General features: G+C 40.1%; 1 protein-coding gene across 1 annotated transcript in view; it reads right to left on the bottom strand.

Moving 5' to 3' along the window:
- Window positions 1-1,198: 1,198 nt before the first annotated feature.
- The window catches only part of CA13 (carbonic anhydrase XIII), a 37,096-nt gene continuing 12,131 nt past the window's right edge, over window positions 1,199-26,163 (bottom strand). The window contains exons 3-7 of the mRNA XM_011937104.1: window positions 24,697-24,815; window positions 17,557-17,652; window positions 16,302-16,364; window positions 15,623-15,778; window positions 1,199-4,008 (exon numbers count right to left, since the gene is read on the bottom strand). Of these exons, the coding sequence (XP_011792494.1) occupies window positions 3,889-4,008; window positions 15,623-15,778; window positions 16,302-16,364; window positions 17,557-17,652; window positions 24,697-24,815 (554 nt within the window). The 3' untranslated portion in view covers window positions 1,199-3,888. The remainder of the gene's footprint in view (window positions 4,009-15,622; window positions 15,779-16,301; window positions 16,365-17,556; window positions 17,653-24,696; window positions 24,816-26,163) is intronic.

Here is a 26,163-nt window from a genome sequence, read left to right on the forward strand (position 1 = left end):
ACAGGAGGGACAACGCAGCCTAGCCCAGGATGCCAGAACCCAAGCTGAGTGAGACAGGCATCTGTGGTGTGAGGGTGAGAGGTGAAGTAGTAATGGGGTATTTGCTACACACAGAAGAATGAGCCAAATCAGAAACTATGTTGGGGATAATGGAAGCCAGGTTTCTCACTGTTGGAGAAGGAAATTACAAATACATAAATGGAGAAAACTAGAATGAACACTGTAGTGCTGGATTATAATTGGAGATACCAGTGTGAAATCATGTTTTAATGTAAATAAGTATAGACAAGTAGATGTTTATCTGTGCGTATACATTCTCAACCACTGTTTATCAAGAGGGCCACAGAGTAGCAACATTCCAATAGCAATGAGCTCACCCAAATCTTGGTTTTCTCAATACTATTTTCTACTAAAAGAAATCAGGGCTCCTTGGTTCTATGGCTGGGGAAAGAAAAGTATAAAATGAGCCAGGAACATAGGATAGCTGCCAGAAAGTAAGTACATGGGGACATGACAAAAGGACACACAAGTCAGCCTGAAGGTGCTCCTGCTGGGCAAAACAAAAAATTCGAGCATCAGAATAAACAATGATAATAACAGATTACAGCCTATTAAATAACACAGGTATCTCTAAATCTGTGCTGGAAATAAATGAATAAATTACAGGTTTAATGAGGAACAGAAGATTTACATACTCTTAAAAGAATCCCTTCCCAACAAATATTTACAAAGGACATAATAACTTTACAACAAAGACATCTAGCAGACACCATCTGATATAGTTTGGCTGTGTCCCCACCCAAATCTCATCTTGAATTGTAGCTCCCATAATTCCCACATGTTATGGGAGGGACCCAATGGGAGGTAATTGAATCATGAGGGCGGTTTCCCCCATACTGTTCTCATGGTAGTGAATAAGTCTCAGGACATCTGATGGTTTTATAAGGGGAAACCGCTTCTGCTTGATTTTCATTCTCTCTCTTGCCTGCCACCATGTAAGATGTGCCTTTTGCCTTCTGCCATGATTGTGAGGTCTCTCCAGCCACGTGGAACTGTGAGTCCATCAAACCTTTTTTTCTTTATAAATTACCCAGTCTCGGGTAATTGAAAGACACATGAAGGAAACGTGAAAACTAAATGGACAAGTTCTTCTTGAATGGATTGAGTGGTTAATAATAAAGCCAAGTTTGTGAAAATGAAAGCTTGTCTCATTTTCTTTATTGTGGCTGAATCCAATTTAAATTAAAATATGAAATGCTTAACAATCATAAAATCAGTATTTGCTGTGGTAAACAAAAGAGATCTACACTAGTATTTACAACTTTTTAATTTGTTTAAAAAGGAAGCAATATAACCATTTTAACACACATTTAAACCTTTTGCCTCTAGGAGATATATCAGTTAACACACAATATTCAAGGAAATCAGTGCTGTATAAATATTTTTGGTCTATTAAGGTGCTATTTATAATACAGAACCAACACAACATTGCAGCAGAAACCATAAGTTACAAAGTAGTAACTCTCACAGACAGTAATTAGAACCCCTGTCCTACATGCCCCTCCAGATATAGCAACTTATATTCTTCGAGAAAACAGGTCCTTTCTCTGACTGGGATACTTCACAGGTCTTTCCAAACTAAAGAAACACTTTTCCACTCAACACTCGCTTTTAGAAACCATTAGAACTTTTAGTTTTATAAGTTACAATTAATTAGTATTCCTTTAAAAAGAAACTATTTTCAAAAGATAATGTATTTTACTTGTTATATTAACTTACAGTACATTTGATTTCAAGCAGAGAGATAATTATCAAAGAGAGCAAATAAAATTTTTTAAAATATTTGATTCATTAAATAATTGCTACAGATCAATCTTCTAAAAGCCTTAAACTAGGCACCGAGGGGAAAAGAACATTGACCAAAGTATTAGCTTCACTCTTCAGGAACTCACCTTATGCAACAGTATCCATCACTGTTATACAATTTACTGATATTCAGTTACTCTATCAACATTGCAGGATAAGGTCAATTATTAAAATCTACATTCAAGCCAGGCGTGGTGGCTCACACCTGTAATTCCAGCAATTTGAGAGGCCGAGGCAGGCAGATCACTTGAGGTCAGGAGGTTGAGACCAACCTGACCAACACTGCAAAACCCCACCTCTACGAAAAATACAAAAATTAGCCAGGTGTGGTGGCATGTGCCTGTCATCCCAGCCACTAAAGAGGCTGAGGCAGGAGAATCATTTGAACCCGGGAGGTGGAGGTTGCAGTGAGCCAAGATCATGCCACTGTACTCCAGCCTCGGTGACAGAGTAAGACTCAGTCAAAAAAAAAAAAAAATACATCCAGAGGAAGAGAGATATAAGAAACAAATCATCAAAATCAAGGGAACTCAGGTAAACCTATGTTAGAAGATGACAAAAGTATAGCATGTGTTCAAGTCTTAAATGTAGTTATTAAGTTAATGCTTAGCATCCCTCCGTTTGTACCAGAAAGAGCAAAAGAAACACTACTCTTATCCCCCACCAAAAACAAACAAACAAAAAAGATAATAGGTTAAAATTAAGATCAAGCTCCACCTGACAAAATTAAGAGACGGAGGGACATGCATAAAAGGAAAAGTGAATTTTGCCATGGAAATGGGTTGAAGGGCTTATGGACCCATTATATATTTATATGAGACTGAAGTAATTTTTTCCACAAACTGACAGAATAATGACCCACACGAGATTGCATCCTGCTTTGCTGCCAAAACACCAGGCAAAAACGTGCAACGTGTTCATCATGCCTGAGGGCAGCTGTGACTGCACTGGTACTATGTTATATGTTAGTTTCAAACCATGTTAATGTCATAAACTGGCAGGCATTGCATTTTGTCAACTATTAGCCAGTTCATTATTAACATTACTGAGTGAATATTATATATGGTATAATTCATTACAGTGTAAATAGCCATTTATACCCTGAGGAATTCCTCACCAAGACTATAAGGAATATTTTTGATCAGTGGAGGAGACACATTAAGTAGCTTTATCCCATTGCCCTTAACTCTTATATTGTGCATTTTATTAAAGGTATCATGCAATGAGAGTTAGCAACATAATCACTGCAAAAATTATCCTTATAGGAAAACATAATCTACTTTTTATGAATTGGAATAACAACAAAATATTAAGCAAAATCACTTGTTTCAAAAAAAGTATCACAATCCTACCATTTGAGATACAAGTTTCCACCCAACATCACTGAAAGCTGTGACTAATTCAGTCTCTATGGCAAGGTAAAATTTTTAATACATTCTGAAGTCTGCAATGTTAACCATATTTTCACACAGGTTGAAGTAGATATATTTCATGGGTTTTAATATATGTCAAACAATGCTTACTGTGAATATCCATGAGTGCAAATATGAGATGGTAAGTTAGTAAAGAGATCTAAGCCAGCTGGGCTTGATGGCCCAGGCCTGAAATCCTAGCACTTTGAGAGGCCAAGGCAGGAGGCTCACTTGAGGCCAGGAGTTTGAGACCAGCCTGGGCAACATAGCAAGACCCCATTTCTAAAAAAAACTAAAAAAAATTAGCCAGGTTCGTACTCTGGAGGCTGAGGTGGGAGGGTCACTTGAGTCCAGGAGTTGGAGGCTGCAATTAGCCAAGATGGTAACACTGCACTCCAGCCTGGGTGACAGAGTGAGACCCTATTACTAAAATAATTACAAAAAGAGAGAGAGATCTGGTGTTCTTTGTGACACTGAAGCTCATAGTAAAATGGTTCCTATAAATTAGAATTCTACAAAGGAGTTGTTGGCAGAGACTTTTGTGTTGTGTTTTGTTTTGTTTCATTGTCTCTCCACAGGCATGTTTGGGGGAGTTCATTGGTGATAATTTTTAACGGAAAGAGGCTCTCACTTTGCGGCCCTTCAGTGGCTGTGGTGGGCGGTGATTGCTCACCAGAAAAGCTGCTGCTTCACCCTCCGCTGTGCACAGGAGACTGCGGAATTTGGCCAGCTGTAGTAGAAGAAAAGAGTTAGCTTCAGCATAGAAATTCCCGCCAATATTAATGAATTACCCTGCACAAAGAATTAAGATATATTTATAACCAGGAACAAAAAATATTGAAATGAAAATTTTCTGTTACATGTCATATATAATAAAGAAACTCTTTTGCTAAATTCTCATCACTCTACAAATACCTACAGGTTCCAAAATTAAATGTATAAGCATTTCTAAGTTGATGATCAAAGTAACAAGAGGAAACATCGAGAGTGTGGTTTAAAGAGTAAATATCTAGAAATCAGAGAACGTTTTTCAATATTTTTCAATCTACAAACACACACACACATTTTATGACAAAAATGGACTCAACTATATATGCTGTTTTGAAACCTAATTTTTTCACTTAGTATATATCCTAGCCATCTTTGCATAACAATAAATATCAACCTACATCACTACTCTTTATTGCTGAAAACTTTTCTATTATAAATGTTTTATAAATTTTTAACAATCCCTTGGTGGTTTAATATTATTTATTAAAATTTAGTACAGGCCTAAAGTGAAGTTGGAAAAATTAAAACTAATTTTATCTTCTCAAAAATATGCACCAAAATTATATTGTCAATTCATAAAAGTAAATCTTTGGTGTTTGTTTTATTTTGAGGAAGACAAATTAGGAATGAGAACCTACATTCTCTAAACTTTGTTAACCATCTAATCTCAGAGTCAAGCAAATTCAGACTAGGACACATCCTTTAGGTTTTCATCAAATACCTGATGCCTAAAATGTTTCTTATACAGTACTAACCAGGATGGGGGGCAGAGGGGAGGGAGGTCCTTTATAAGAAATAGGCAGCAGTTTATAACTATGCTCTATGGCAATAGGATCAACCATCATATATACAAGCAACCATGTTTTCCACATGTGGTATTTTGAGGGTTTTATTTGTTTGTTTGCTTGTTTTTTGAGACAGAGTCTTGCTCTGTCGCCCAGGCTGAGTGCAATGGCACAATCTCAGCTCACTGCAACCTCCACCTCCCAGGTTCAGGCAATTCTCCTGCCTCAGCCTTCCATGTAGCCGGGACTACAGGCACGTGCCACCACGCCCAGCTAATTTTTGTAGTTTTAGTGGAGATGGGGTTTCACCATGTTGGCCAGGATGGTCTTGATCTCTCGACCTCATGATCTGCCCTCCTCAGCCTCCCAAAGTGCTGGGATTACAGGCAGGAGCCACCGCACCCAGCCATTTTGAGGTTTTTTGTTTGTTTGTTTGTTTTAGGTACAGATATGAGAAGGAGACAAATGTTTACAACTTACTATTACTCATGTTTCATTAGACCAGATCATTATAGCTAAAACCATAAGAGGCTTAAGAGAATCTCTGGTCAAGTAGCAGAGGCTAATAGCAGAGGCTAACCTCTGAGACCATAGGAAAGACACCTAGTCTTCTGCAGATCATGACAATCCAGGTCTGTCTGGAGTGGTCATTCCAGGTGGCTGTGCAGGAATTCTGAGTCCTGAATTAAAGCATGGGTCTACAGGCTTCATCAAGCAACCTGCCTCCACAGTGATACTGCTGATTCCTCTGAAGACGCTGGCTTTATTTTTCTCCCACAACCCCAGCTCCTGCCCCTGTTCAGTCCCTCTGGAAGTTGATCATGGCTCCCTGCCCCAGCAGCACTTTCAGCTCACCAGTCTAGAATTGGATCCAACTTCAGCTCATTCTCTGACCAGCCTGTGTATTTTGGTAAGAGTTCCTAGACCTGTTCTGATGTCTCGCCAAATCCCTTCCCCTTATAACTGGGTCTCACAATCATTTGGCCCAGCTAGGTCAACCCCATATTTGCCAGTCCCCATTCAGATTTGCTTCTCTTGACTCTAGGTGTCCTCCACTACTGCCCTGGCCTTGAAATGCACATCCCTGGCTGGTTCCCACTGGTCTTATCCCTTTATGTGGTTCCAGGCTTTATCCAGGCAGGCAAAAAGCTGCCCCTCTGTCACTAAGGCTGACTCAGTACCTATAGGTTCCCAGCAGAAATGTTCCCAGTTCAGCCTTGAGGCTGAAGCAGGTATGACCTGTTTTGCTGGTTTCCTTGACTCTAATACTGAAATTCTAATTTCATTGTGTAGCAACTCCAATAAGCTGAAATACTCTTCTTCTATGGTTCTGTAAACGGCTTTATGTCACTCTTATGCTCAAACCTCTTTGATAGCACTCAACTGCCTGCCAAAATTGAGTAACAATAAAAATAAGTTCTGTTATGGAAAATGATGGACTAGGCACTGTGTTAAGTGCTTTATATTACCTCAGTTAATCTCCAAAATATCTCTATCAATAATATATAATTATTCCATTTTATAGATGAGAAACTTGAGGGGTAGCTGAGAAGTTTCAATAAATAAGCCATCTTGACAAAAAAGCCATGCACAAACCACAGAGAAACTTGTTTTCTGTTTCCCCATTTTACCCTATCCTTTTAATTTACATTTTATTATGTAAATATTCAAAAGGACACAAAGGTAGAAAAAGCAACATCATAAATTACCAGGAATCCATGACCTAGCTTCAACAATCATCAACACACAGCCAATTTTTCCATCCATCCTCCCACCAAAGCTCTCTTTGCATTTGCCATTCTACCCAAACTAGGCTATTTTTAAGCAAATTCCAAACATCATATCATTTTAGTGTAAACATTTCCAAATACATCCCTGCAATACGTCACATTTCTAACATTTTTATAGGTACCCAAAACAAATGTGTCAGCATGGCTTCCAAGCCCCTTGACCACCCAGTTCTAACTAACCTTCCTAGATGGATCTATTACATCCACATGCATGTCTCACTCTAAGCCAGTTTTGGGAGGGGTGGTCCCAAAGCATCTGAATGAAAATACTTTGAGTTAATTCTTAAAAATTCAGATCCCTGGACCCTACCCCAAACTTGAGAATTGGAATTTCTAATAAGGTCTACGGATTCACTTTTTTCTTTCTTTCTTTCTTTTTTAAGATAGAGTCTCGCTCTGTCACCCAGGCTGGATTGCAGTGGCATGATCTCGACTCACTGCAACCTCCACTACCTGGGTTAAAGCAATTCTCATGCCTCAGCCTCCGGAGTAGCTGGGGTTACAGGCAGGCGCTACCGCGCCAATTTTTTTTTTTTAAGTGGAGACAGGTTTTTGCCATGTTGGCCAGGCTAGTCTTGAACTCCTGGTTTCAAGTGATCCTCCCGCCTCAGCCTTTCAAAGTGCTGAGAGAAAGATTCTCCCCAGGGCCTGAAAGCTTAAGGGAATGAATAATTCCTCCCTCCTCAGGTCCACTCCCAAGGCGCAAGGCTACTTGCTCCAGCAGTGTGTGTCAGCAAGATAGCAGAAGCAGGAGGAGAGCTGGCCGGAAGACACATACCCCCTGAAGACCCAGAGGGAGGCCGTACGGGTACTATGTAGCAGTCACGTCAGACTGGGGCGCTTCCTGTTTACAGAGGACTATAGAGTCCCTGCCCCATCCTCACGTGGGGATGACGCCATTTTAGGTCTCCCTGCTTCTGCACCCAGGCGCTCATTACAACATCGTGTTGCTCCACACCGCCTCGTGTTGTCTGTTGGCGCACTCTCAGGGTTCAAATTGATACACGAGCCTTGCATCTGGTATCAGTACCCGCCCTACTGTCCACGGCAGCCCCTCTGAGCTGCCATGAGTGTTATCAGTCTTTCCACTACGCAGGAAAAATACAACAATCCTTTACTTACCATACTCATACAGAAAAATTCTGTTATGGAATCTTTTTTTTTTTTTTTGAGAAGGAGTCTCGCTCTGTCGCCCAGGCTGGAGTGCAGTGGCCGGATCTCAGCTCACTGCAAGCTCCGCCTCCCGGGTTCACGCCATTCTCCTGCCTCAGCCTCCCAAGTGGCTGGGATTACAAGCGCCCGCCACCTCGCCCGGCTAGTTTTTTTTTGCATTTTTTAGTAGAGACGGGGTTTCACCGTGTTCGCCAGGATGGTCTCGATCTCCTGACCTCGTGATCCGCCCGTCTCGGCCTCCCAAAGTGCTGGGATTACAGGCTTGAGCCACCGCGCCCGGCCTGTTATGGAATCTTAATCGAGGAATGTGTTGCATCAGGGAAAAGTTATTATAAAGTAAAAAATCTAGGAGTACCTGGCAGTCGTAATGGGACTATATGTCCAAAAGGTAAGCAGTGGCTTTGCTTCACCAAAATTGGACAATGGGGAGTAAACACTCAAGTGCTAGATGATATAGAGAACAGATTATAGCCAAACAAAAGCCAACAACGCCCCTCCAAAATCACCCGTGGCATTTCCATCCCTTTATACAAAACTACAAGCAGACATATCCCTTCCTAAGCCAGGAAAGAACCTGTTTGTAGATCTAGGAGAATGCATCGCACTTACCATGAATGTGTGCAATCGCTGGGTATGCAGGGGAGCCCACATGAGTGAACAGTGGCCATGGTATGGAATAGACTCTATTCCCCCTTACTTACTAGCATCCCAAAACTCCAGCCTCACTTTCACTCCTCAGGAATGCCCACAGTCCTGGACACTTCCAGTAACAGGGACTGTGTGTATATCCCGCAGGTGGAATAAAACCCATCACGCCATAGGTGAAAGCCCCTGTCACCAAACCCTAACAGTCAATGCCTCCACAGCAGAGTGGTAGCCAAAATTACCCCACGGAGCTTGGTCTCCTTCTAACTTAAGCTACCTCAATTATGTCTTGCCAAAAAAGGCCTGGCACTGTACCAACCCCATTAAACCTTATGCCGCATACCCCAGCCTAAGTGCACTATGGGACAATCCTATTAACACCAGCCTACGATAGATTGCCCCTGATGGATTCTTTTGGATATGTGGAACCCAGGCATACTCATGGCTACCTTATCACTGGCAAGGTACTTGCTTCCTAGGCACAATTAAACCTGGATTCTTTTTTACCTCCAAAGCAGGCGGGCAACACCCTCAGAGTCCCTGTATATGATAATCTAACCAGAGAAAAATGATCCTTGGAGGTAGGAGGGAGCCAAAGATGACAAGAGGACAAGTGGCCTCCACAACGGATCATCAAATATTACGGCCCTGCCACTTGGGCTGAGGATGGTTCATGGGGTTATTGCACTCCCATATATATGCTAAATAGAACAATTAGACTACAAGCTGTTCTAGAGATAATCACTAACCAAACCGCCTCAGCCCTAGAAATGCTCTCACAAGAAAACCAAATGCGCGCAGCAGTTTATCAAAACAGGCTAGCACTAGACTACTTATTAGCAGAAGAAGGTGGGATGTATGGTAAGTTTAATATCTATAATGCTGTCTTAACATAGAGAATCATGGAAAAGCAGTTCTAGAAATCGCTTCAAACATCAGAAAAGAAGCCCATGTATCAGTCCAAACCTGGAAGGGATGGGACCCAACAAACCTTCTAGGAGGGTGGTTCTTTAATTTAGGAGGATTTAAAACACTGGTAGGGACAGTAATCTTCATCATTGGGAGCCTCCTGTTTCTCCCCTGTGTTATCCCACTAATAATAAAAGCCATTAAAACTCTTGTTGAAACTACATTTAGCCTCCAGGACAATCCAGACGATGCTCCTGCTACAACGACACGATGGATACCAACTCGTCTCTCAAGAATACCCCCAGATTAAGTTTTTCTTTTTCCAAGGCGCCCATGCCACCCCTATGTCACTCCTGAAGTAGTTATTGAGAAAGTCATCCCTTTTCCCTTTTCTATAACCAAACAGACAGGAATGAAAGATTCTCCCGGGGACCTGAAAGCTGGGCAGGGGGTGAATAACTCCTCGCTCCTCAGGCTGAGTCCCAAGGCACAAGGCCACTGACGCCAGCAGTATGCATCAGGAAGATAGCAGAAGCAGGAAGAGAGCTGGCTGGAAGACACATATCCCCTGAAGACCGAGAGAGAGAGGCCATCCGGGTACCACATAGCAGTTATATCAGACTGAGATACTTCCTGTTTACAGGAGACTATAAAACCCCTGCCTGCCCTGTCCTCACTTGGGACTGACGCCATTTTAGGCCTCAGCCCGTCTGCACCCAGGCGCTCATTAAAACAATGTGTTGCTCCACACTGCCTCGTGTTGTCTGTTGGCCCGCTCTCGGGGTTCGAACCAATACAAGAGCCTTACATCCCCAGGTGCAGACAAGTTGAGGCCTATGGCTTCAGCCCCAAGTGAGGACAGGGCAGGGGTTTTATAGTCCTCTGTAAACAGGAAGTGTCTCAGTCTGACATAACTGCTACGTGGTACCCAGATGGCCTCCCTCTCGGTCTTCAGGGGGTATGTATCTTCTGGCCAGCTCTATTCCTGCTTCTGCTATCTTGCTGACGCATGCTGCTGGTGCAAATGCCCTTGCACCTTGGGACCAGGCCTGAGGAGGTAGGAGTTATTCATTCCTTTAAACTTTCAGGCCCCCGGGAGAATCTTTCACTGGGTTACAGGGGTGAGCCACTGCGCCCAGCCTGAGAAAGAGCTGTTATCCAGACTATATAAAGGACTCTTGCAAACAACTCAATGTAAAACTGGACAGATGATTTGAACAGATACTTAACAAAAGGAGATACATATGTAGCCATTAAGCATATAAAAAATTTTCAAAATCAGTGGTCGTTAGATAAATGCAAATTAAAATCACACATACCCACTAGAATACCTAAAGTTAGAAAAATTGACAATGCCAAATGCTTGCAGCGGTATGAAGCAACCAGAAATCTCATACATTGCTGGTGGGAATTTAATATGACACAGCCACTTTAGAAAACAATATAGTAGTACTTTACTCAGCCGGGCTCAATGGCTCATGCCTGTAATCCCAGCACATTGGGAGGCTGAGGCAGGCAAATCACATGAGGTCAGGAGTTCGAGACCAGCCTGGCTAACATGGTGAAACCCTGTCTCTACTAAAAATACAAAAATTAGCTGGGTGTGGTGGCGAGTGCCTACAATCACAGCTACTCAGGAGGCTGAGGCAAGAGAATTGCTTGAACCCGGGAGGTGGTGGTTGCAATGAACCAAGATCACACCTGCACTCCAGCCTGGGCAACAAAGCGAGACTCCCTCAGAAAAAAAAAAAAAAAAGAAAAGAAAGAAAGAAAACAATATAATAGTACTTTACAAAATTAAACAAACATGACCTAGTAATTCCAGTCCTAGGTATTGACACAAGACACATAAAAATGTGTGCACACAAAAGTGTGCAAATTACTCCTAATATCCATATATGGATTGCCATTATTCATAACGGCCAAAAATTAAAAGCAAACCAAATGTCCATCAACTGTGAAATATATTTTTTAAATATAATATATCCATACCATGGAATATTACACAGTAATAAAAATTAATGAAATGGGTCAGGTACCATGGGTCACACCTATAATCCCAACACTTTGGGAGGCCAAGATGGGTAGATCACTTGAGGCCAGGAGTTCAAGACCAGCCCGGCCAACGCTGTGAAACCCCATCTCTACTAAAAATACAAAAATTGGCTGGGCGTGGTGGTGAGTGCCTGTAGTTCCAGCTACTCAGGAGGCTGAGACAGCAGAATCACTTGAACCTAGGAGGTGGAGGTTGCAGTGAGCCAATATCACACCACTCCACTCCAGCCTGGGCAACAGGGCCAGACTCTGTCTCAGGGAAAAAAATAAAATAAAATAAAATAAAATAAAATAAATGAATCTTAAAAAGATCATACCAGTAAAAGAATTCAAACACAAAAATCTACTGTATGACTCATTTAAATAAAATTCTAGAAAAAGTAAAATTCTAGCGACAGCACATCAGTTGTTGCCTAGGACTATAGTGAAGAAGGTGAAGGACTGCAAGAGAGCACCAGAAGATTTTTGGCTGAGATCTCTATCTTTTATTTATTTATTTTGAGACGGAGTCTTGCTCTGTCACCCAGGTTGGAGTGCAGCGGTGCAATCTGGGCTCACTGCAACCTTGCCTCCCGGGTTCAAGCGATTCTCCTGCCTCAGCCTCCTGAGTAGCTGGGATTATAGGCGTGCACCACCACACGTGGCTAATTTTTGTATTTTTAGTACAGACAGGGTTTTACCATGTTGACCAGGCTGGTCTCGAACTCCAGACCTTAGGAGATTCACCCGCCTTGGCCTCCCAAAATGCTAGGATTAGAGGTGTGAGCCACAGTGGCAGTTAAGAACTACATCTTGATTGCAGTAGTTGTAGCATGTCTATCTACAGTTACCAAAATCTGCAACCACACACTTAAAATTCATGAGTTTCACTGCATGCAAATAATATCATAATAAAAAAGAGTTATTTTTCTTTAAAAGGAGAGTAGAAACAAAGCCAAGTATTTTGCATATTGAATTTCAGCTAAGTAACCCAATGTTGATGATTTAAGATAACCCAAAGAGACTTGGCAAGAGAAGTTGGCCCTCCAGAGAAAATGACAGATTTGTCTTCAAAAGGATCAGAAAATAGTACATTTATCTGCTCACTGGCATGGCAGTTAAGAATTTAGTCCTCAGTGAGTGACTCTGAGAGAGAAAAATGGACTTAAATCAAGAAAAAGAAAATGAAAAACATCTGATTTGCCCCTTAGGTCAAACTGTGACTTGACAGGAAACTGTGGAGAAAACCCTAGGAAAAAATCCGGACAACACTACACTTAGTATTCATATCTCCTTGGGCATTTCTTGATTGTGACAGTGTCTCAGACTTACCTTGTTTTTGATGACCTTGGCAGTTTTAATGACCTTGAGAATACTGACTATTTTATAGAATGTCCCCTGACGGGATTTTGCCTGATACTTTTTCATGGTTAGACTGGGACTGAATTTTTTTTTTTTTTTTTGCTTTATTCTTTAACTTTTAAAACCTCCACAATATCAGATTTTAACAAATTGAATTGTTACTCAAATAACTTTCTCAATTTGGTTAAAAACTAAAATATGTGAAAATATTCCTACTAGAGGAGATTTAAGTGAATGCTCCAAAGTGAATTAACAATCACCTCAGAGCTCTAAAACACAGCTATTATTTTACATACCGCTCTGCATAAAAACCACATTAATAATAGTAATCCATTGAGCCTCAAATAAGACAAAGTAGTGAATCCACAGCTAGGCAGTCATAATTCCTAAACTTGCAGGTAGATATTTTTAATAAGGTTAACTTTATTATTTTTAAGGAACTAAACTATATATTTTGATATATTCTCCTCCAGATCACTGGTGGATTGAAAGCAAAAAATAAAACTAAACAAAAAGTTATTTTCCAAGTGGCTTTAAGAAACAACAGAGTCCTTGAAATATGATGGAAAACATGATTCCCTTATTAACCACCTTGATGTTATAGTTTATTCATTCTTAATATCATTCAGTTCAAATTTAATAAAGAAATACAAAAGTAAACCATTTAGCATGTGACAGGGAGAAAAATGAATTCCCTTATTAAGGACTCTGAATCAGTAACAAGTCATTTTTCTCATGATACAATGATAGAAAAATTCACAGGAGTTTTCATGTCAGTCAAGCTCTGGATTTCTACACAGACCTTTGTAAAATGTTTTAAAAAGCATACACACTAGGTTATTATTTGCCTTTCATTCTAAAGACAAGGCCAACAAGGAGAAACACCCAACAGAAAGAAGGATGTGTTCAATGCTCCAAGGGGAAATACTACCCGAAATGATCTCAATAAAGGTGGGCCAGCTCTGGTATCATTAGGAGGAAAAATAAAGAGGTAGGCAGGTGGGCAAGCCCAGTACATGTGTACTTTATTAGCTGTAAAAATTACTAGACTATCATGCCTGTAATCCCAGCACTTTGGTAGGCTGAGGTGGGCAGATCATGAGGTCAGGAGATCAAGGCCATCCTGGCTAACACGATGAAACCCCATCTCTACTTAAAATACAAAAAATTAGCCGGGTGCGGTGGTGGGCGCCTGTAGTCCCAGCTACTCGGGAGGCTGAGGCAGGAGAATGGCGTGAACCCAGGAGGCGGAGCTTGCAGTGAGCCGAGATGGCGCCACTGCACTCCAGCCTGGGCAACACAGTGAGACTACGTCCCAAAAAAAAAGAAAAGAAAAAAAAATTACTAGACTATGTTCATGATAAGATATTGCACCTAATTCAAAAAGAACAACAAAAACAAAACCAACGAAGAAGCACAGCATCCAAGAACACACAGCATCCACCCATCAGATTGGCCAGCCCCATGGTTCAGCGCTCCAAGCACAGTTTTTGAACATTAAAGACTGGATATCCTGGCTGGGCACAGTGGCTCATGCCTGTAATCGTAGCACTTCGGGAGGCCGAAGCAGAAGGATCATTTAAGGCCAGAAGTGGATCACTTCAAGACCAGCCAGGGAATAATGCAAGACCCTGTCTACACAAAATTTTTCAAAATAATAAGTCAGTCATGGTGGCATGCCACTGTAGTTCCAGCTACATGGGAGGCTGAGGCAGGAAGATGAATGGCTTGAGCCCAGGAGTTCAAGGTTGGTGTGAGGTATGGTTGCATCCACTCCACATCAGCCTGGGTGACAAACTGGATATCCCGAGTCTAGCAGACTCTTGGCCTACAGGGGAAGCTCCATAAGCATTTAACAGAAGAATGAGTGACTAGATGTCTACACAAAAAGAGCCTCCCCACAGCCTCTCTACAAATGCTTTAAGCATTAAGCCCCTTAGACAGCCCAACAAAAGTTTTTGTCAACAAATGCCAAAAGATCAACAATTCCTCTTCTCCCTCTCACTCCCCTCCCCTTTCTCTCTCTTTTCTCTTCTTACAGTATAGTAAGAACACTTAAATGAGATCTACCCTCTTAACAAAAGAAATTTTGAGACAAAAGTCTCGCTCTGGAATGCAGCAGCATGATCCTGACTCACTGCAGTATCTGCCTCTTGGGTTCAAGCAATCCTCCCACCTCAACCCCTCGAGTAGCTGGGACTACAGGCACGCACCACCACACCTGGCTAATTTTTGTATTTTTTGTAGAGACAGGGTTTTACCATGTTGCCCAGGCTGGTCTCAAATTCCAGGGCTCAATCGATCCACCCATCTCCGCCTCCCAAAGTGCTGAGATTACAGGCAGGATCCACTATGCCCAGCCTACCCACTTAACTAGTTTTTAAGTGTACAAAACAATGACTTCTTACACTTAGCAGGCACACATTTCTTAAGGCACTGCACGAATCACTGTCCTCAAGTTTCACTTGGAAATTTGTAGAAGCAGGTGTGGAGACTAAGGTCAGAAAGAAAAATGTCACCTTCTATAAGTAGCCTGTCTCTGATTTTTTTGTTTGTATCTCAGCCTGTTTATATCCCCATATCAAACAGCAACAAAGCAAAAGCAAATGATTATAGTGCTCCAAATGATGCTTCACTTTCATCAGTGTCGCTATGTACATTTCTAAGAAGTGGCAAATAAATCGTCTCATCACAGAAGGTCAAATATGAAAGGGACACAGATCTCATCTAGCCCAATCACCCATCTGATGAATAAAGAGAAAACACAGACTTCAAAACACAGCAGAAATTAAGAGTGGGGTTGGAAAAAAAAAAAAAAAAAAAAAGCCCACTTTCCTCTGAGGGAATCAGTATCAACCTGGAAGAGATTATGTACCTGTTGAGAGCTGACGTTTATCGGTTGCTTTAAAACAATCCATGTGACACTCTCAAGAAGAGGTGGAACTGTAAGAGAACCAGGATATGTCCAGTAGTCCCAGGATGGTGGAAGCAGAGATAATGGGTCAAAATTTGTGAATCGAGTTTGTTTACCCTGGGGGAACAAAAAGATTAATTCCCACAAATTACAATGGGATAGCTTTACATGGACCTCAAAAAACATACATCCATGCACATCCATTATAATTCTGTAAATATAGAATATCTGCATCCAGAGTTATCTAATATCTTCTTTTAGTATCTTTTAAAAAGCATCTATCTTCATCTTAAAACTTTTAGATAAAGTAACATACCATATAGATTTATTTAAGAAGCATAAAGTTTGTTTTAATATCAGTGGGTCCCTTAAATGTGTTACAATTAAAGGCTTACTCTGTAATATAATACCAGAGACTAATTATGCATAAGTATATGTATTCATGTTGATTTTAGGTGATTTAAGACCTTTACATTCAAAAGATAAGTGATAATAGGCTACTTCTGTTTTTTTTTTTTTTATCAAGTATGTTGCAAACTTCAAAGCAGGCAGCAGATGTCTAAGTCTTTAAAGGAAGATAAGAAAATGTGGGAGAGAACAAAAAATATGTTAATTATTAACAAATAGTAATTCATTTTACCTTTTCTTTAATGGAATCCAAAATGTCAGTAATCTTTTGCAGTTGGGAATTAGGTTCACCAATCTAAAAACATAAAATTTCAAAAGAAATGGTTACTGTAGCAGATCAGGTCTGAATCACTCAATTTCAGCCACTATTTTAAAATTATTTTTTAAAAAACCTCAGCCAGCACAGAACATACAGTGATTGTTCTGTAACAAAGCTTCTCTTTTACCTGCCGGTCTTATCATGCCAGAAGGATCTGAACAAGATAATATTACAGGGTTCCTGTACTGAACTTGCAGCTTACTCCCAAAACTAATAGTAACAGCTTAATATTTGTTCTGTTTTATCAGTGTTTAAAATGTAGGTTAACTTGAGAGAAACTTTGCATAAGACGGTCTAACAAATAACCTGCACTACCTAGCTAGATGTGACAGTCAGCCCTTCAATTCAAACAGACAATGGTGGCATCAAAATACTAGATGCAAACATCTCACATTTGCAGCCTAAAATGATTTGAGGTCCCAAATCAAGAGAATATATCATCATAGGCAAACTCATCATAAATTATAGATTCATAAAGGATCCTCTTTTCATTATTACAGGTGTTCTGAATCTACCTGAAGGTTTTAAAGCACTTGGATCCTGCCGCAACCACCCCTACTCGGTGTCCAAAGGCAAGGAACTGTTGCCATCCGTGGTATTCCCTGTTCATGAGTTACAACACATGGAGAGTATGGGGTGTGACAAAGGGGCACACCTACAAGAATGTGGAGGCAGAGGGAGGTGAGAAGCCCAACCTGTTCCCAGGTATGATGACAGTAATTGTCTAACCACATGTGAATATAAGATTAAAGGAAATACAATAAATTTTTTTAAAAAACCAGTGAGCACATTGGGACAATATGTCATTGTGGTGAGACCAGTGTTTGAAGAATCAGGAGCTTGAACTTTATTCTGTCCTAAATAGTATACAGTTAGGAAGAGCCCAGAATAAATGTTTTCTTCCAGTATCTCAGTTGTTAGTTCTGCTGCTATTCTTGATGTTGATGCTGCTATTGTTATTCACATAAAAATGATCAATGGACAATAAGAAGACTTATAAGACAATGCTCCTAAATGAATATATAATTTTAAAATATTCATTGCAAAAGGAAAATGCTACACCTAAATTGAGTTTACTATTAAACAAGATGGTTAAATGTCTACTTCGTGACTGAAGCTCTTTCTTCAGCAAGGCTGATCATTTAAAATGAAATCAGTAGATTCTCACCTGTAAAAACACTCCCAAGACAGCCAGTCCATCTGGTTCATGAGCTGCCTCAACAAAGCTGGGGTATTTGTCTGAATTCCAGTGAACAACATGGAGCTGAAAGGGAGATACACAACATAGTAGGAATGTTTTGTCAGACATCCTGAAAAACATCAATGCAAATAAAGCATTTACAAATTTTCTGGTGCTGTACACTTTGTATAATGTATTTACCACAAGAATCTTGGACAGAATCCTCTTATTTATTTTTGTCCAAAAGTGAAAGTTCATGAAGTGAAGGATCACAGTCACTTAACTAGCCTGTGGTGCACTATATTAAAGACTATATAGAATGCCTCGAGCATCCTAGCTGGATATGGTAGTGCATGACTATAGTCCCAGCTACTCGGGAGGCTGAGGCAGGAGAATTGCTTGAACCCAGGAGGTGGATGTTGCAGTGAGCTGAGATTGCGCCACCGCACTCCAGCCTGAGCAACAGAGCAAGACTTCATCTCAGAAAAAAAAAAAAAAAAAAAAAAAAAACATCCTTCACAGCCCCTCCAGCCCTAACAAACTCCAGTCATTGTTCCCAAGAAAATGAAAGAACCTCCATAACTTCCACAGATGAGACTGCAATGGAGCAGCCTCAGATCAGATCCCGGCTGGCAGTAAAGTCCATGGAAGGGCCCTGAGCTCACAGGTGGGTGGAGAAGTCAACCTCCTACACAGCAGGTTTTCCAGGACAATCCCACTACCAAGGACAGTGAGGCTGCTTCTAAAACTGCCCAGTTAAATGTTTACTACCTGTCATTTTAACACTTTTTATGGCTTGAAAACACAAAGTCTCCTTATGAGTAATCATGTTAAGTAGCATTCAAACTTTTTCATTATTAAGAGCATTTTTAGTTGGCAAATCATAAGTGTTACATTTATGGGGCACAATGTAATGTTTTAATATGTGTATAAATGTGGAATGATTAAGTCAAACTGATTAACATATTTGTCATCTCACACATAAAAATGCTTATCATTTTGATACACTTACCATGTTCTATGAATATGTTTAGATACTTTGCTGAAAGCAAGTTTCAATGGGGGAAAAAGAGGTAGAAAATGGGAGGGTAGCTGGTGCTACTAAGGAGGGGGATAAATAGACAACGGGGAAGGGAAGGAGGTGGAGGGCCTGGAACTCTGGAAAACAGACTTCACCCACCTCACAACTCTACTCATATGCAAGCAGCCTTATGCAACACCTAAAGGTATCCTAAATGTTTTACCATTGCAAGCAATACAGTATCCCGAACACACCCACAAGTGTGAAAGATTTCAGAATAACGATAAAGGAGAAAACCACTTTTGATGAGTCTTCCCCAAAAGGACAAACTGAGACAGAAGCCAAAGGGCAATGTGACATGCCCAAAAGATTTAGCTACGATCATAAATGGTGATCCAGCCATGGTGTCCAAGGACCTGATATGAGGGACTGACTTCAGACAAGATCTCCTTCTAACAAATCCCTTTTGTTCATCAGGAAGAAAATACTTTTGTGAGCCTTCATGCCCAAATCATCTTCCTAGCTGACTGTTACAGAGAGGATTTAGCATTTTCAAATACATCTTTATCCCATCCTTTAAATATAACTCTATGTCTTACAGGCAATTTATAGGAGATAATTTCTGAATAGATAACAATTATCATAAACAGTCATATATAAAACTATAAAACAGTGTACCATCCACAAACAATCAGGGAAGATTGTGTGATATAAGGCAAGTAATATAAAAGTGGATTCCTATAGTGCCATGTTCCAGGTTGGTGTGAGATAGTTGGGGGAGGAAAGAAACCTGAAAACACTGGGTGATGAAACAGAATTCATTTGGCTCACATGAGACAGATGACATTCACTGTCAGGGAAGGGCTGATAAGGATGTTAAAATTGTTTTAAGTGGCTCCGTGCCAATGCACCAGTTCTCTTAGTAAGAGATGAGATCAAAGAGAGGAAGATATAAAATGACTTCTTTAGGGTCACAACCAGAACTGAATAAAATATGAATGTGTAACTAAAGAGAGATGAATGGACATACATATATCCTATATATAACCATCCTTCTGCTAGCTAAAAATACAACTATTTAAACTATGATGGGAAACTAGGCCAAGAAAATATTTTTCTTTCTCTCCTACACATCTTACTTAACTGGCAGCAATAACTTCCCAGAGAAACTGATACCACTTCTATTAGCATTTATATTTGAATTAAAACATAAAAAAAAAATAGCAAACTCACATTTCCTGACTAACATTGACAACAGCAGTGATTTGAGCTGAATGACAAGAAATTGTAGCCACTACAAAAATGAAAATTAGATTCTTCCCTACTGGCAACTAATTTCTAGATAATAATATTAAAATTTAGCAGTTTTAAATGCATATTAGTGGTATGCAAAATATACTGCCAAATACTATGCCAAAAATCCATGATGAATGTTGAAATTGGTTTTATTATTAACTACATATTTAAAATGCTTGCAATATATTCTGCCTAAACTTTCATTAGATAAAGTTCCAAACACAGAATGGACAATTAGCCTAGTTTTGTAGATGCCTAACTTTTGGGATAAAATGTTTCTTGATTTAGATCGCTTTAATCTCTCTGTAATATCACAAACCATCATATTAGCCCTAAAATTAAAGTTGTATATGTTGCAACTTTAAATGTCTTTTTTCTTTCTTTCACTTCTTTTTGCTCACAAGGGAACATAACTTGATGATGGTCATGAACTTAGTACAAAAGTGGCTGGAAAAACTGATCAGCCCCTTGGAATCATGGAGCTGAGCACAAGGGTTCTTTTGAACGTGAAACCAAATGCGAGGACTCCCAAATGCCCGCATCTCCAGCCTTGACTTCTTCTTAAACTGGAAGTTTTTATCCAACAGCCTACTTGAACATGAGCCTAGAATGCCTAACAAGCATCTCAAACAACCTAAAACAGAGAGTGAATTCCTCTCTGCATCCTGCTCCTTCACAGACTTGCACATTTCAGTAAATGGCACCACCAGCCTCCGATATGCTTACACCGAAACCTTAAGAGTGTTTCTAAACTCCTCTTTTCCTTCCTTCAATCATGACATCCTTTTCATCAGCAAACCCTATTGACTTTATCTCCCAAACATCACAGATTTGTCCAGCTCTCTTTGTCTCCACCACCCCCATAGTCCAACTTACTGTCACTGCTCACTTGAATGACTTCCACAACCTTCTAGTTCTTCTCCCTACTTCAACATTTGTCTGACAACAGCCTCCTCTCCACCCAGCAGCTAGTTATATTTTGTAAAATATAAAGCAGAACATGTCATTCCCCTGATCAAAACCTTCCATTGTCTTCTTCCCACTGCATTACAGATAAACTTTAGACTGTTTACCATGCCCAACGGCACCCGATGTGGCATGGTCCCTGCCTGCCTCTCTGGGACAGAGCCCGTAACTGTTTCTTTCTCATTAATTCCAATCCTATAGGCCAATGACTTTCTCCTCTTGAACATGCCAGCCACGCTCCTGCCTTAGAGCACTTGTGCTTGCTGGTCCCACTTCCTGGAAAGCTCTCTCTAGATTTTTCTCACAGTGCTTTCTTCTTATCATTCAGTCTCAATTCATGTATCATCTCAAAGAGGCTTTCCCTAAGCCCTCAGCCACTCTACCAGATCACACGGTATTGTTCCCATCAAAGAACTTACCATGCACCATTTATTTGTTTATTGTCTACCTCTCCCATCCCACCAACCCTGGGGTTTGACCCAGACTTTCTCTATCTGCATTTCCTATCTCAACCCAGAAACATGGATCCTGCCCTTCCTCACTCTCAAACCCACCAATCGACAAATCCCACTAAAGCTGCCACTGCCAGCCAGCTTCCACCTGCACTCTCATTTATTGCCTGGAACTTTCCCCAAAAGTTTCCTCCAAAGCTCCTCTTAGCCACTCTTGCTTCCATCCAATCTATTCTCAAACAATAGTTGAATTATTTTTGAAATGCAAATATCACCACTTCCCAATTTGAAGCCATTCAGTGGCTTCCCATTGCGCTCAGAATCACCTTCATAATCCTTACCAGGACTTACCTCAGTTAGATCGGGCCCTTCCCAGCCTCTCCAACTTTGCCTCTGACAACTCTCCCCTTCATTCTCCATGCTCTAACTACATTGTTGAAGGCCATACTGTTTTACAAATGTGTAAGTCTCTTTCCCAACCCACATCCTCACACATGATTTTATGCAAAACCACTGCTATCTCCCCAGTTGACCTGGTTCCCTCCCCTTCATCCATCAGGTTTTAAGTTAAACCAGGTTTAACTTAAAACGGATGCCCATCCCATAAGGGCAGCATTTTCTGACCTCAAATGTGTGAGGCTGCACTCCCTTCAGGGTAAGCATCAGTAAGCTGTGTAAAGATGAGGAGCGGGTTTGATTCTTAATGAATTCTTACTGAGTGAAAGAATGAATGAATATATAAGCCAATGAAATAAGAAATAGCCTTGAATGCATATTAAAGAACAGTATACAATTCCAAGGGTGGATGCGGTGGCTCAGGCCTATAATTCCAGCACTTTGGGAGGCCAAAGAGGGAGGATTGCTTGAGCCCAGGAGTTTCAGACCAGCCTGGGCAAGATGTCCAGACTCTGTCTCTACAAAAAATAAAAAATAATTAGCTAGATGTGGTGGTGCCCACCTGTGGTCCCAGTTGCTCTGGAGGCTAAGGTGGGAGGATCCCTTGAACTCAGGAGGTCAAAGCTACAGTGAGCCATGTTTGTACCATGGCATTCTAGCCTGGGCAACAGATCAAGAGCCTATCTCAAAGAAAAAGAAAGAAAGAAAACAGAAAGTCTATTCCAAGCTTTATCCACAAAGCTTTATCTTTAAATACTGGTGCTGGTCATACATTTTTTGTTAGATTCTCTCATTTAAAAAAAAAAAAATACTGGCTGGGCACGGTGGTTCACGCCTGTAATCCCAGCACTTTGGGAGTCTGAGGCAGACAGATCACCTGAGGTCCGGAGTTTGAGACCAGCCTGACCAACATGGAGAAACCCTGTCTCTACTAAAAATACAAAATTAGTCAGGCATGGTGGTGCATGCCTGTAATCCCAGCTACTCAGGAGGCTGAGGCAGGAGAAGCACTTGAACCGAGGAGGCGGAGGTTGCAGTGAGCCGAGATCACACCATTGCACTCTAGCCTGGGCAACAAGAGCAAAACTCTCTCTCAAAAAAAAAAAAAAAAAAAAAAAATACTGTTTGTTTAAAGCATGCATAAAAATGTATGTCTTAAAATACACTTAAAAATTCCAAGATGCTTCCAATTTGTGTAATATTTACCTGGAGGACTCATACTTAGGTGTCTTAACATGAATTGAGTCTCCAAGGTCTCCATGTGAAACAAAAGAAGGGAAAAGAATTATCTCTAATGTTGTAAGTTGTACCTAAGTTTTTGAATAAGTGAAATTTGCATTACAAATTTTTTCCATTTATAAATACATAAATAAATAGTTTTGGTTCTTTCCTTCACTGGTTTGCTTTAAATAAATAAATAAATAATGATTTATTGCAGAACAACAACAAAAAGTCTTTATCTACAAAAATGGCCCTTGATCAGCAGGTAAGGACTCTGAGTCTCTGACATGTGTCAGGAGGACCCTTTTCAGGAAACTACTTGCCAGCTGGCAGAAAACCTAAGCCTCTCTGAGTATGTAGTACTTTCAAGTTTATTAAAGTACAAGGTGTAACCACACAAAGCATTTTGACCAATTTTCCTGAGTTGCTAAGGAAAATGAGAGACCAGTGATCCAAAGCAACCAGTAATTAGTCCCAAGGGTGCTTTGGACATTTAGTACAACATGTTATATTCAGAACACAAAACTTTAGAAAGAAAACATGAAAACTATTCGGTACATGATCCAAATTGAGACATCATACAAACTCAGGAGCCCACTTTCTACCTTCTTGACATAGCTTGTCCATCATCATAAAAAACTTTGTATATACATTTTATTTCTCTACCCTGAGGACAGAGCAGGTTCCATACTCTAAAGCTACTTGGCCTCAAACACAAGTGATTTAGTGGCAAAGCAAACGTTTTGGATGATAACCTTAAAAGGGCAGAGGTACATGTCAATGGAAGAGTGAAACTGGAAAAAAGTTCGATTGTCAGATTTCTCTGAACAGCAGGGCTGTACAGGGTATCTAAACTCTACAGCTCAGTAACCATGAGAACATGAAGAAAAACTGCACTTGCCTGATAACTTAGCTCTGTCTTGCCTAGGCGACTCAGAAACCAAATTATTTTCACGTGAATAGTATTGATTGCATCATATAATTCATTTTCATCTCATGGTAAAGTTGGGTGTTAGCAATATTTAATCAGATTAAATCTGAAGCTTATTATGCTTTGTTCTTTAACCAGAGGATTAAAAAAAGTAGAGTATTTTTTTTAATCCAGATCCTGCACAGAGTATTGTTAGTGAATATAATTATAAGGAAAAAGGAGTAGAAACAACTCAAAAAATGCTTTATTGTGTTATGATTTACCAATAAGTTGGATAATTAACAGATTTTTATTTTTTATACCTGTAATTATAGAGATAAAGTAGAGTTCAGAAGAGTTTGTCTTTTTTTTTTCCCTCAGTGAAACTTTGCCATTTACCTATTTAAATATCACTTATTTAATGTGGTCTTTACATATTAGTGGATATTTGTATCTGGATGAAATATGACCACATTTGGACATAAGACAAATGTTTCTCTCTCTACTCACTGGCCTTTCAGTAGATAGAAACACTTTGTAATTTGGTATCAGACAGGTCTAGATTTAAACCTGTCTCAATGCTTCCTAGCTGGATAAATTACTTAATCTCTCCAGCAATCAGTTTACTCATTTCTAAAATGGGAACACATAACCCTAAGCTCTCAGGGTTGGTTTAAGGCTTAGGAGGGCAACATCTGAAGCTCTCATATTGATAAACTCTCATGTTGAACGAATAAAGCAGTTTCAGACACTAAGATACCTAATTGGCTCAGGATCTATTTGGAATCAGTAAAGTTGTCTCTGTACCCCTTAAATCTCACCATGTAGGAAAACCATGAATCACAAAGATATATCTGAGGGCTTACCTCTGCAGCATAGCTCACTCCATCTACTATGTGCTCGGAGCCGTGGTCATCAACAGACCCCCAGTGAAGGTGAAACTGCCGTAACCTGTAGCTTCCAGTGAGAGGACCACCACGCAGAACTAAACACCAACATGTTTTATATTGTTAGCAAGAAAAAAATATTTACATAAACTGCTCAAACCACAACATCTCCCTGAATTATTCCGTACATCCATATCCTCCAAGGAATTTTTTACAAATGTGTCATTTGCTTTGCTGACAAGAATACCACTTTTAAATACGTGTAGAGTGAAAACAGAACATTTTTTAAAGCTTAAAGCGTCCACAATACAGATTTTTATGGACACCTGAGAAATCATCTGGTTAGAAAGCTATAGAAATTAGGACTTTTGAAAGGTAAGGAATGGTTGTGTTTACCTGAGGATAAGTCAGCCTATCTGAATAAGGCTGTGACATGCAGAGAGGTCCAGTTTGAGCTTGGTAGAGCAGTGCAGCATTGTGGTTAGGGCGCAGGCTTCGGCAATTAGAAGGCCTACACTCATGCTGTCCTTTCCGAATTATGTGATCTTGAACAAACTCTAACTTCTCTTTTCTTTTTTTTTTTTCTTGAGACAAGGTCTCGCTCTGTTGCCCAAGCTGACGCAATCATGGCTCACTGCAACCTCTAAATTCTGGGCTCAAGTCATCCTCTCACTTCAGCCTCCCGAGTAGCTAGAAGTAAAGACGGGGTCTCACTATGTTATCCAGGCTGGTCTCAAACTCCTGGCCTCAAGCGATCCTCCCAAAGTGCTAAGATTATAGGTATGAGCTACCACACCTGGCCACAAACCCTAACTTCTAAACTTTATCTTCCACATGTCAAAACAAGATAGTAATGGTACCTCCTCCTAATGCTGTCATTAAAACAGAAGAAAAATTGAAAACAAAGCACTTATTACTACCTGACACACAGTCAACACAATCAACACAGTTTTTTACTATAAAAACAGGCAAAGCAATCACACCTTTTGTCCTTAAATTCTATATTCTTGGGGAAATGTGAAATACAGGACAAAAATAATTTTTCAAAAACCTGTCATATCTTTGTCACTTTGACAAAGTACATTTGAGTACTTTTCCTCACTAAATATGATCTCTAAAACTATGACAATAAATCATATCTTAAGTATATAGAAAAATTTCTTAATAGAAAACATAGTCCTAAATTGTCTCATCCTAATTAATCTTTACTGGGCATGTTTAAAGCATATGAGAGAATCAGGAAGCATTGGATGCTAAATATACCATAAGCATTATTAAATTTCCATGAACAGTCCTTACATGGTGGCTCACACCTATAATCCCAGTAATTTGGGAAGCCAAGGAGGGAGGATTGCTTGAGCCCAGAAGTTCAAGACCAGCCTGGGCAACATAGCAAGACCCCATCTTATTATTTAAATATATATTTATATAAATTTAATATGTAAA

This window comes from Colobus angolensis, unplaced genomic scaffold (assembly GCF_000951035.1).
Source record: "Colobus angolensis palliatus isolate OR3802 unplaced genomic scaffold, Cang.pa_1.0 Scaffold16, whole genome shotgun sequence".
Classification (NCBI taxonomy): Eukaryota; Metazoa; Chordata; class Mammalia; order Primates; family Cercopithecidae; genus Colobus; species Colobus angolensis.